The sequence below is a fragment of the Galleria mellonella genome, unplaced genomic scaffold, assembly GCF_026898425.1.
Source record: "Galleria mellonella isolate WM207_F2 unplaced genomic scaffold, CSIRO_AGI_GalMel_v1 utg78, whole genome shotgun sequence".
In the NCBI taxonomy this organism is placed as follows: domain Eukaryota; kingdom Metazoa; phylum Arthropoda; class Insecta; order Lepidoptera; family Pyralidae; genus Galleria; species Galleria mellonella.
The window spans coordinates 1,799,266-1,811,729 of record NW_026442151.1 but is presented as its reverse complement, the minus strand read 5'-3'; the positions used below and the strand labels follow the sequence as shown (position 1 = coordinate 1,811,729).

The following is a 12,464-nucleotide window of genomic DNA, read 5'->3' as shown; positions in this document are numbered from 1 at the left end:
TGCGGCTCACCTGGGTGCGACGCCGGCTCCGATTGTAACACGTCCTCCATTGCTTCCTCGTTTAGAGTTTGCAAAGCGCCGCATATCATTTGCTCCTCCAGTGTCACCTGCAAATGAACGATATTTTTATTTTTTTTTATGCAACTTAGAATGGTAAATAAGCTGACGGCCCACCTGATGAAAAGTGGTAACCGTCACCTATAGACATAAGCAGTACCATGGATATAATACTGTTTCGCTCGTGATATCTCCCCATGCGTTACCATTCCTGAAGGCTCAGGTGTTATTCCTCTGTACCCTGTAAATTCGCTGCCATATATCACCCTTCAAACCGAAACACAGCCATGCAAATACAACTGCTTCACGGTAGGAACACGAATGGGACAGAGATGTCCAAACGAGATTTGTACAAAAATCTCCCCCTAATATATTTATAGAATTACTTTAACTGGCAGCACATATGAGTGGTAGTAAAGTTGTAACCCGCGGATTTGCCTACATAAATTGGGAGAAATATCCATTTATTAATTTAGGTTGTCAAATGGATCCGTAATTTGTGTAACAATTCGTTCCGCTCCGTTCAACCGTTTCAGCGTAATTAACAAACAGTCAAGTTTCCTTTCAAACTACATAATATTTATAAGGCCCATTTAACACAAACTCCTATTGGATAGTGATCGATTGATTGTATATTGTTCGAAGGAGAAGTCCAGAGTAAGTAGAACCGCGTTACATGGCTTACACGGTTGTATACATGAGTAAAATGAGGAAAAAAAAAAAAACAAACGTATGCAAAAAAAGCCTTTGAAAATCCTATTCTTCGTGCCTGTTCTTGTAAGGCCTGGCATGGAGATAAAAGATATTTTACCTTAAATTATACATACAAAAATAAAGCACATCTACTATTTATCAAACACTAAAAATTTACACAAGTGAATCGATACTGTGGAAAATACATAGTATATGACTATTAATTCATTATTATCGTCGATAATGATTTAAATAGACAGATTTCAACGTTGAAAATTGAAAGCATTATATTTATTAAAATAGCCACAGTCATTCATGCATTTCCAGTCATAATTGGATTATTGGTATCTCTACTGTGATAATATGATACAGCGTTATATATCAAACAATAATAAAATTTTACATAACATTGGTATTGTTTTTATTAAAAATTAAATTTTATGATGTTTAAAAATGCACTGCAAAAAATGTAATATATATATAATTTTTTTTTATATTAAAACATGAATGTGATTCAAACACCCAAATGACGGAAAAAAATAAGTTCATTACATGTTTCTTACCTAATATACCTTAAGGGGAGCGCGTGTAGGTTGTCGACTATTATTAAGTTTAATTACAGACTATATTTCTCTTACTGCAGTAGTCTTCCAGGTTTAGTGCAACATAATTGGTTTACTGAAAATCAATTAAAAATTTTGACTAGGAGATAATTCTGCAGATACGTTCACGCGGAAGTCGATCCTGAACTGTTCTTGTATGTATTGTTGTGTGTAACTTTTCTCAGTAGATTGGCTCGTTTATATTATGGAATCTATTAAAGTTTTTATAAGAACGGTATCTGCTGTAAAATGTAATACTGAAGTTTTCTACCTAAATTTCGTGTGTAGAATAAAAGATTTAGGTATATACCGAAATGGGACCTGTAGAATGAGAGCGATGTTTTTTATCACTATTACAGCCTCTAAACGACAGAATTTATACAGTATTAATAGCATTTCTGCTTAAATCTGACCGAGTTTCGTTTGACTGTTAATTTCTTACTAATTTTTATAGTAGGTGGGCTGTTGTTTTCGTTGAGAACTGAATAATCATCTGTTTCCTATAGATTCGCCCATTTAAACTCGTTATTTGCCAATCTTGTGTATTATAGGAAAACTTTTTTATTGACATCTCATAAGGAATCGAAATGCTTAGTGAATTAAATAGGTTTCATTTTTGTCTTGTTACAGATTGTAAAGATATTTTTGCTAAATCCATATATATAAATATATAAAAACTTCACACTGTAATTGCAGTACATTTTTAAGCTTTACATATTATGTATATACACTGTAATATATAATATAAACATGTTGATATATCATGAAAGTATAAAAGGGCACATTTAAATCATATATTAAATTAAATTATATTTTTATGTCTTCAATTATATTCGATTGTAAATAATCGTTTTCAACAACAACAAAAACTTCTTACTAACATCACTTTTATATATCAGAATTATGGATATATGTTATTATAGTGTAAAATGAAGCTTCAATTTTCTTATTTTAAATTTTCCCTGTGATTGTGCAATTTTGTAACTATGATAAAGTAATTTGAATCAATTTGCAAACAAACTACAGTGCAGTGCAATCTATCGAGTGGAATCTCTAAATACTATTTCTACTTTAATTTCTATGCACATAAATAATCACCTGATATTCCGGGTAAGGCTGCAACAAGTGCAATGATCGTATCAAATATGTTGTACAAATATCTTTTAGATAGCAAACTCTATATCATTAAAATTTTGTAATAATAAATAATCCAACAGAGTTCTAAAAAAAAAACGACTTCAATTGTGGCAAAACCAGTCATTTTGATTAAAAAACTAAAGCACTGAACCGATTTAGATAAAGTTTCTATGAGACCAATGTATAAGTATATCCTTTTAGATATAAGAACTTTTTTTTTTAAATCGGTTTACAACTGACTGAGTTATGAGATAACAAAGATTAAATAAAAATATAAACGAATTGAGAACTTCCGTCGTTTTGAAGTCGGTTGACAAAAGAATGTATCGGATGAATTTGTAATTATAAAAAGATATGAATATATTAGAAATATGTTAAGAAAAAGCTAATATAATTCACAAAAGAAAAATCGTACTAGTAATTATAAAATCCAAGATGTTTTATCTCTCAGAGAAAGAACATACATGTGTAGATGAGTAGGGATAATATTTATATTATTATATGTATTACATCTCCCATATCTAGAACTAACAAAAAATTTTTCATCGTGCCTCCCACCAAATTACTCCTCTCCATCTAAAGGTTGCCTGGAAGAGATCGCTCTTAGCGATAAGGTCGCCCATTGTTTTCTCATTGAGATTATTTCTTGTAATTATTTATATTTATAATAAGTTTACTATTGTAATCTTTTGGAGGAAACAATAAAGAGTATCTATCTATCTATCTATCTATCAATACTCATAAATTCAATTTTATGAATATTTGCACACAAATAATTTACATTTCAAATAATATTGATAACTCTATATTAATTAATTAATTCAGGTTAAATAATAGTTAGAACTTAATAAATTCTGTCATATGATAATTTCATTATACTTACTTTTATTAAACAGTTACGTTTTAGAAACTTTTCAAGAAGTTCTCTGTTTATCATATATTTAGCATTTTTAGACATGATTTAAAATAGTAAATTAGAAAAATATACAACCTTAAGGTTGTCTTGAAAAGATTGCTCTCAGCAATAAGACCGCCTTACTGTACTTATACAATTGTATCGTTGAGTTTGTAGCCTTGCTTATTTCCTATATTGTATAGTGCAAATAAAGTATACTCATACTCAAAAATATATCCTACTAGTGATCCGACTCGGCTTCGAACAGGTAGATAGAATAAATCATATCCTATGTTGCTGATAATGTAACTTTCTATAGGTGACAGAATTTTTAAAATCCTTTTAGTAGTTTTTAAGTTTATCCATTACAACTATCAAATCTTTCCTCTTTATATTATTAGTATAGAAATATCTACTAAATCACTTGATTTCCATAAAGACAGTAGTAATATATAATATTACATAATAATTTAATGAATAAGATATTTATTTGAAAATATCTTATAGGGTAATTCTGCATTGGGGTACCTAAATCCAGGGTGTAACCAGAAATAAATTCAACTTAAATAACAGAGAAGGGTGTTAGAATCTCATCGGATAGATTATTTGTGATAGGTTTGTGAAGGTATGTTGTCAATATATTATAAATAATATAAAGCTTTATATTTGTAAATGACAACGCACCTGTTTTTCGACATTGGACGGCCGACTACGCTGATGATCCAAAGAAGGTCTCGTTGGTTTGATATTGTCTGCTTCCGATTCGGTTGTTTTATCGGATATTACTAAAAATAAAATTGTTATGTTATTACGATGACAAAATAAGAAAGTAATTTACATGTAAAGAAACATCATCATCATTGTCATATCAACCCTTAACTGTCCACTGCTAAAGATAGGCTCGATTCCCCTCAAAGCAAAGCTCGAGGGGTTCTGCCAGTAGATGCCAAGCTTGACACATCATATTACATTTAATAGTTACTATATAGCAGTGTTTTTCAAACATTTTCATAACGCGATTCCCTTAATATGTTAAAATATTTTGCAACGTGGGAGTTAGTCCCGCGGTTCCGAATCTGTGTATATTTTATTATATTACAAATATTAAATCCGTATATTTTTATTTATTTTTATAAGTATCGGTTAAATATAATAAATAAATAATACATAATGAAACATTTTAAACACACATGGATTAAATCGCGAAATCGTTATTTTTTTACGGCTTCGTGATCTTTCGCGGCCCCCTTTTATAGGTTTGAGGACCCCCTAGGGGGTCGCGACCTACACTTTGAAAAACACTGTTATATGTTAATCGCAAGCAATGAATGGATTTATCTTTCAAAATAAGTCACACTCACCAGTCACTGTTGGAGCATTAGTAGGCATGTTGACCTCTATTTCTCGTAGATTTATAATCAGGAGTTTGAACAATTCCCAGTCACCGAAAGGTAGTTCTAGTATCTGTAATAGATAGAGAAATTATGATTATAATACACTGTCCAAAAACATGCTTATTACAGAGTTCAATGTATGATTGGATCTAATTTAAAGTACAATAATTATACCTTTATCACCATCATATCAGCTTGTAACTGTCCACTGCTGAACATAAGCCTCCCTTAGGTGGGTTTTATCAGTAGCTGCCACGCTTGACAGCTGCAGTTAGGCTTTGGAGATGTTTTAAAAAAGACGCTGCTGCCCATTCCTCACCCTCTCTTAGTCGCCTCTTACGACACCCATGGGAAAAGAAGGGGTAACCTATTTTACGCCGGGACACACGGGATTAATAATAATAGAATAATTGTACCTTATTCTTGTTAAACATGCATTGACGTACTTTTTTATTTATTTATTCAAGCAATATAAATTTGTGTTTCGAATTTCGTTTGTCTGATTATACTTTATTACTAACAATGTAATATACTAAGCGGTTTCAATTCTATCATAAAGAATTGCATAAAGAATCTGTTATCGTATTCTTTGCATCTGTTATCACGCTGTATGATGTAAGTAATATGTTTGAACGTGACCATGGCCACTGATATCTTATATTATACGTACTGGCTCGAGGTCCGGCAAGCGGCAGACAGTGAGCGCGAGGCCGCAAACGCGATGTCGCTGCAGCGCAGCGGCGGCCAACTCGCCGCTTCCGCCAAGCGCTTCGCGGGCCACGCTACATACCCGCTCCACGCTCATCGTAGAGAGACGCAAGTTCGACACGTCACCCTGGATAAGTAGACCACCAGTTTACATTTATTCATTGATGTAACATATAAACGGGCGAAGTGACGCCTGTGCAAGTGTCCTTTTTTATATATAACATTGCCGTGTCGATAAAAATGAAGAAAAATTTTGCATTTCTACTTTTGTTACTTGATTTTTAGAAATGCCATAAGTACCATATTTCAATATAAATGTTCTTTCAAGAAACCAAATTATCAATTGCATTTTTAATAATATTCATACTAATTACTACTATGAATGTACAATGATAAAGATAATTAACGACAATGTTTATTTTCAATACGGCTTTCTTCAATATACTCTATCTACAGGAATCGCAATAATGTAATCTGTAAATAAATTTGGTCATTTATAAATTTCTTTACACTCAAATTTGATTTACCTTACAAGGCAACTAGAACTAAAAAACTAAACATTTGAACATGCATTGAAAACTAAAATTAAAGATTTAAATGCGTGTTCGAAAATAAATATAACAAACGCACCAATCCAGGAAAAGCGGTTCTGAGCATGAGATAAGGGTTCTGCGCTAACGCTGGTTGCGGGGCCGGCGGCGGTGGGTACTGCGTCGGCAGCGGCTGCAGCGGCTGCAGCGGCTGCAGTGGCGGCAGCTGGTGCAGGGGCTGCGGCGTGAAACCGGCGCCGGTGTTGGTCCAGCCCACCCACAGCGGTTGCGCCGGCAGCGGCCCGCTAGCGCCCGGCGGCGATGTGCGCTGTCACACATTTATGATATATAATCTATTTGCATAACCAAGTTGGTGAAAATATTACAGACAGACACTCTTTAAAACAAATTAATTAGGCTACGGTAACCACTTACCATCAGGTGGGCCGTATGCTTGTTTGCCACCACAGAGGTATAAAAAAAAATTAGTAACAAATCGAAACATCAATAAGTTCATTGATGTTTTATTTGTACTACTATGAAACATCGGTAGATGTCTTATGGTCAGGTCAAATACTTGTTTAAATTTTCATTAAATTTTATTAAAACTTTTTATTGATTATAATTTTTGTTCTTACTGATAAGTGGCTATAATGTCAACGTATTTTGTCACTAAATAAATTATTTCTTCTTTCTTATCTTTCGTTCTTTCTTTCAAAACAAATTAAACATATGTAGAGATTACACAAAGATTTATACATCTGTTTGTAAGATGATCTGCTATTATTTACTACTTATGACTGACTGTTTCTTGCAGCTATGCTCGCGTAAATCAATGTATTTGATGTATTAAATTTACATTGTATATAATACAATTATAATTGATGCTTGATTGACTTGGACAAAATGTAGTCTATGTCATTCCCTATTTCAAAAATTCAACAACATTATAGATAGACACTCCTTCAAACAGTTACAGTAGTAAACAGTAATACAATATTATAATTATATATAAACTTACATTTTTCCTATGGAAAAGTTTTGAATGAGGATGGGAGGGGCGGATATGCTGTGGAGTCCCCCACTGGACGGCTCCCGCGGCACCTCCCGCTCCCAAGTCTTCTTCTAGTCCAGATTGTAATTGTTCTTCTGTAAACAAATATTATAACTAATATACTTATTACGTCTTTAATATGAACAAAAATAATTTTTAAAAGGATCAAGAATAGTGATTCCATTTTGTTCCAAACTAGTTATTTCTTCGTTTGTTATGTGTTAACAAAATACATTGGTAAAAATATCATTATTAGAAGAGATTAGCAATTATTTTGTAAAAATATTACCTAGATAGTGTTTAGTAAAAATTAAATTGCATTAAAATCCATTTGCTTTTATATCTTTTAGCGATACACCAATTATATTATATCAAAACCATTTTTTTTTTTTAATTATTATTTTCGAACAAATTTATGTTGCTGTAAATTTTTAAAAGAAAAGAATCAAAATAATCTTTATTCAAATATATTTGTCAACCATCTTTAAATAGTCACTTGATCATCTAAATGAAATGAAAGCTTTAATAAACTGTAAATTTCATATACCAGTAATTTATAGTTCTTTTAAAAATATAATAACAGAGTATTGTAAAACAAACCTTTGATAACCTTCTTGATGTACGGATCCAAATTGATGGTGAATGGCAGGAATATTTTGAGGTCAGCAGCTGTGAGCGTAGTGCGGTGGAAGCTGAGGAATACTTCTAGTTTGCGTTCATCTCGGTCTAACTCCATCAACGTGCTTGCTTCCCGCAGCGCACTTATCATAGGCTTTACTCTGTGGTGACAAATATATTGGATTTTATTTCTACAACTAATATGTTTCTTATTATGGCAAATATAATAATTTTCGAACTATTCCTATCAATTAAATTTATTTATTATAATATTAATGAATACAATTCTGTTCTTTGGTGTGCCAATTTTGTACACAAATTTTTATAAATCGATTCGAATTGGGTTAATCGAAGTGCCGTTTGATAGCAGATCTGATAACAATTACAATAGAAAAATAACATTACTATTTTATTTAGGTTTCATTATTTTTATGATTTCCTTAATCCTTACAGTGTTACAGTTTTATTTTTTTTTTTGCCTAAGAAAGCATATTTCTCATTAATAATAAATCTTATTTATAGCCATTCACATTTACAATAGTAATACTTTTCTAAAAAATTTACTTTATCCTTGCGCATTACATGTTTTTAGAAAAATAAACGGCTACTTCTATTCGGATATTGGCGCTACTTTCAAACTTTGTCATGACAACAAGATTTAATTAGTAAAATACGTAAACATAGCATACTTTTCATATATATGTTTGAGTGAAGTTGAATCGTCGATATGCTCCTCGTAGGTTTCATGATGGTAGATAATCCACGACGTACGAAAAGGCCACTGCTCGGTCAGGTTCACCCAAGATGCTAATTGGTACCAATTGAATTCTATTTGGAACGCTTTGAGAAGACGACCTGTAATGTACAACAAATTAAAAAAAAAATTAAATAAAAATAGTCCGTGCCTAAATAAATTAATGATAAAATAAATAAAGGGACAGCAACGCGCATGTGACAACCCTAGTGTTGCAGGTTCTCCATAGGTTACCTTTGTGGCATAAAAAAAAATACAAAATCTGAACCAAACCTTCTGATAGGTTGGATTAGATCCAGTGTTCTATTTACGATCTCATTTGTTTTATTGTTCAACTTGGCATTATTAATAATGATAAATACTACTGGAAGTATTACTTAGCGCTTTTTAGTTTCAAACTAAGCAAAGCTTGTATTTGACAGATTGACAAACATGCTTACTTTTTATTAGTGTAAACACATAGACAAAAGCCCGAATCAACACAAAAAGGCATATTATTGGATTTATGATTATCAGAAAGTAAAATATTTGTATGGATGACTTCGCCAGCGCTATCGGTATACATTAGCAGGACATAAGTAATGAATGATAGGATGAAAGCAGGTCAGTTAACTTATCGTAATGAATTCCACACAAATGAACAAAGATGGTTTCCAGAGGTAACCGCATGGAGGTCGACTTGATAGGGCATCTTGCTAGCAACGGGACTATTGAATTCCCATTACAAACATTCCTTTCTCGGCGAGATAAATCGTTAAAGAACTACATATACCATTTAAGTCGTTAAAAGCCGAGCTACAGCAGTAAACATTTAGAATGCGTGTACGAGAGCGTGACGTCGGGCGGACGGACCTGTGATGTAGAGCACGTTCATGAGACGGCGCATGCTGCGCGGGTTGACGTCGCTGAAGTAGTCGTCGGTGAGCAGCACGCGGCCCAGGTCGGCGGCGCCGGGCGGCGCCGCACGGTGCAGCCCCGACGCCACGGACGACGCCAGCGACTCGGACGGTCGCAGGCGCCGCGCGCGCGCCGCCGCCGCCGTTTCCTTCGGACCCGGGCCCTTGATGCGCTCCTGGCTCGACATCACCTCCGACGTCGATGACAGCCGCCGGGCGGACACCTGCGCGGACGCATTGTTACTAACGGACACTTTTTTACGAGTGATAATAGAATAGTAACGCCGTCTGCGCTGTCTTTATATTTTATATGCCAGTGCTAGTATGAGATTATAGGTAAGGATTAAATCAAGTTAATTTATCCATTGTGGCGAATTCACTACGAATTTACCAAAACGGTTTCCAATGGAAATAACATGAATATACCTTCTTGGATAAAACAGTAATGTTGTCTATTACGATATACAGAACAGAACATCAATATTGTTGATGGCTCCGATCTTCCGATATCTGCTAAACATCGTGTCCACAATAAACTTACTATAAAATGTTTACAATAAACGACTGTTTCAACGCATCCACATACCTGATACCTAATACAGAATTGCTTGCAATAGAGAAACTAATTTCCATTACTAACAACGCCTTTCCTCTTGATACAAAGAAATACCAGTCCTAATGTTACTGATGTCTCACATTAGTACATACTGTGTAAAAATTACCATTCCGTTTTCTTATACAGAATCTAAACTAAATCTAATCTAGTCTTATTAGGGTTTTTTTTTATAGAACTTAGAATGACAAACAAGCTGATGGCCCACCTGATGGAAAGTGGTAACCGTCGCCTATAGACATGAGCAGTACCATGGACATAACATAGTATACTGTTTCGCCCATGATACCCCCCATGCGTTGCCATTCCTGAGGACTCAAGTGTTATTCCTCTGTACTCAGTAAATTCAGGGAATTACAACAAGGTGGTATACTACGCCGTCTACAACAGATGCAGTGGGGGATAATAAAGTGTTAATCCCAATTATAGAATACAGTAATCCCATCTATAATACGGTACTCTTATAACGCGTTTTCATATTACGCGATTTCAATCATACGTATATCATCAATCAGTCATATATGTAACACGGGTTCTCCCATAAAACGCGGGGATTGAACATTCTATTAAAAAAATATGTCGGTGGAACATTATTTCAGACAGTTCCGACAGCGAATAAACATGTAATAAAACTGTTAATTTATTTGCAATTATCTAGTTTTTTTAGTTGCATATGCATGTTTTTTTATTTCAAATATTCTTAGTTTGATTTCAATAAAACATATATTTCATTCATAACAAAGTTTTTTCTTAATATTTGATTTAAACGCCTTTTAACGAGAAAAGTCAAACGTAAATAATTTGTACATAATACGTTATACGGAGTCGTACAAACGCGTTATAAGAGAATACTCTTACGATGCGGAACGAATCTAACGTGTTATAGGGGGGTTTCTGTAGTATGATAATTCAACTTACAGATCTCTGTAGCGAAGTAGAGAAGTCATCAGCGGTGACGGCCTGCATACGCCGCGTGGCCGCCTGCTGCGCGATCTTGACACGGCGCAACGCTGAGTTCTGCAGGTAGAACGGGAGCTGCACCATGTTCCGCAGGTAGTCCCACCCGCCAATGTTGCTCTCAGACAACGCACGACGGCTGTTTATCTCTACTGCCTGAGTGACACAAATTGTGATATAAAGGAATCGCACTACTCACACACTATTATTTTAATTTTCAAATAATCAAACACAAATATACAAGTAAAGTGTTGTTTAATACACTATTTACATCAAGGCACGAACCGGCGCGTGTCAAAATGGATTTTAGAACGTGGTAAAGAAAATTGGTTAGACGGTCGACTGCGTACACATTCCGCGGAACGAAGTTCACTACGCGCGTATTCCATGGAATGCAGACCACTACGCGTGCATTTCAATGACACTTAATAATATTTAAATTCTTGTTAGAATGAACATGGTCCTACTGTACTGTAAATGTCGGTGTTTACGCTCAGAATCTAATGTTTTTTGCCAACAGATGTTGTCGGTTGCTAACATTGCCGGTAACCGTGTGCGTCTTGTAGACTTAGATACGCTTCGACTGGGGTGTATCCGATCTTTTCATTCATATCCTATATTCTATAGGACCATTACGGTGCTGGATTAGAAATTTATGTTATATTTTTGTTAGTATAACTCCTTATGTTTTTTGTAGGTTCAATCTATTGGTCCATTGTTTTAAAATAAAATGAACATATAAATTAGTGAAATTTTTATGTAGTCAATAATAAAATTTAATTATATAAATCCTTGATATAATAATTAAATAATTATTTAACAATTTTAATTAATTATAATTCAATAATAATAAAGAAAATCCTATCGACTTGAAGTGTGTACCATGTAAATACCTATTTACATATCAATCCATCATGCAATGACGCGACTAACCTTAATAATATTTTAACAAAGACATAGAACTGTCCAGTCAATAGACACTGTACTAGACAACAGACAGTCATGCGGGAAGTGAACACAACCATATATAATCAACAAATAATAACATATAATTATTATTCTTTCAATGAAGCTCACAATGAATATTGCCTAATCATCTTTTCATATTCACTATACCTATACAAGTAACAAAACGCAGATACATTTGAACATTTGGCAATATAATACATACAATAGTTATCTGTAATTGTCACTAATAGAACACATTTGAGACGAACAATACGTACAGTAATATCACAGTCTAAAGAACTTGCTCATTTAAATAACACACTAACATTATATTACATTACATATAATAAATATAAATAAAAAGGTATTTAATTTCTTTTTATGTGATATTAAAAGATTGTCATAATTGGCTATGAGTGCATACCAGGAAAATATACTTTATTAACATATATAAAATATATTTTTGAAAAGAAATGTGTAATAAAATTATCACTTTTAGAATTCATATAGATAATAAATCTAAGATAATAACTATATTTATTAATATATAAGTATAAATTGCAGTCGTTAAGTTATTTCAACTATATATATATATATATATATATATA

The 12,464-nt window shown here is 33.4% G+C and overlaps 1 protein-coding gene across 9 annotated transcripts in view; it reads right to left on the bottom strand.

The window, feature by feature from the left end:
• LOC113517377 (kinase D-interacting substrate of 220 kDa B) overlaps nt 1–12,464 on the bottom strand; it is a 62,153-nt gene that overhangs the window by 3,143 nt on the left and 46,546 nt on the right. For 7 of the 9 annotated variants that reach the window (XM_052901403.1, XM_052901395.1, XM_052901396.1 and 4 more), the window contains exons 16-26: nt 10,870–11,064; nt 9,295–9,562; nt 8,378–8,543; nt 7,671–7,849; nt 7,038–7,165; nt 6,117–6,344; nt 5,449–5,613; nt 4,746–4,848; nt 4,069–4,169; nt 2,451–2,468; nt 11–107 (exon numbers count right to left, since the gene is read on the bottom strand). In XM_052901403.1, the coding sequence (XP_052757363.1) occupies nt 11–107; nt 2,451–2,468; nt 4,069–4,169; nt 4,746–4,848; nt 5,449–5,613; nt 6,117–6,344; nt 7,038–7,165; nt 7,671–7,849; nt 8,378–8,543; nt 9,295–9,562; nt 10,870–11,064 (1,648 nt within the window). The remainder of the gene's footprint in view (nt 1–10; nt 108–2,450; nt 2,469–4,068; nt 4,170–4,745; nt 4,849–5,448; nt 5,614–6,116; nt 6,345–7,037; nt 7,166–7,670; nt 7,850–8,377; nt 8,544–9,294; nt 9,563–10,869; nt 11,065–12,464) is intronic. The other 2 variants (XM_052901397.1, XM_052901394.1) reach the window with 1 other exon arrangement.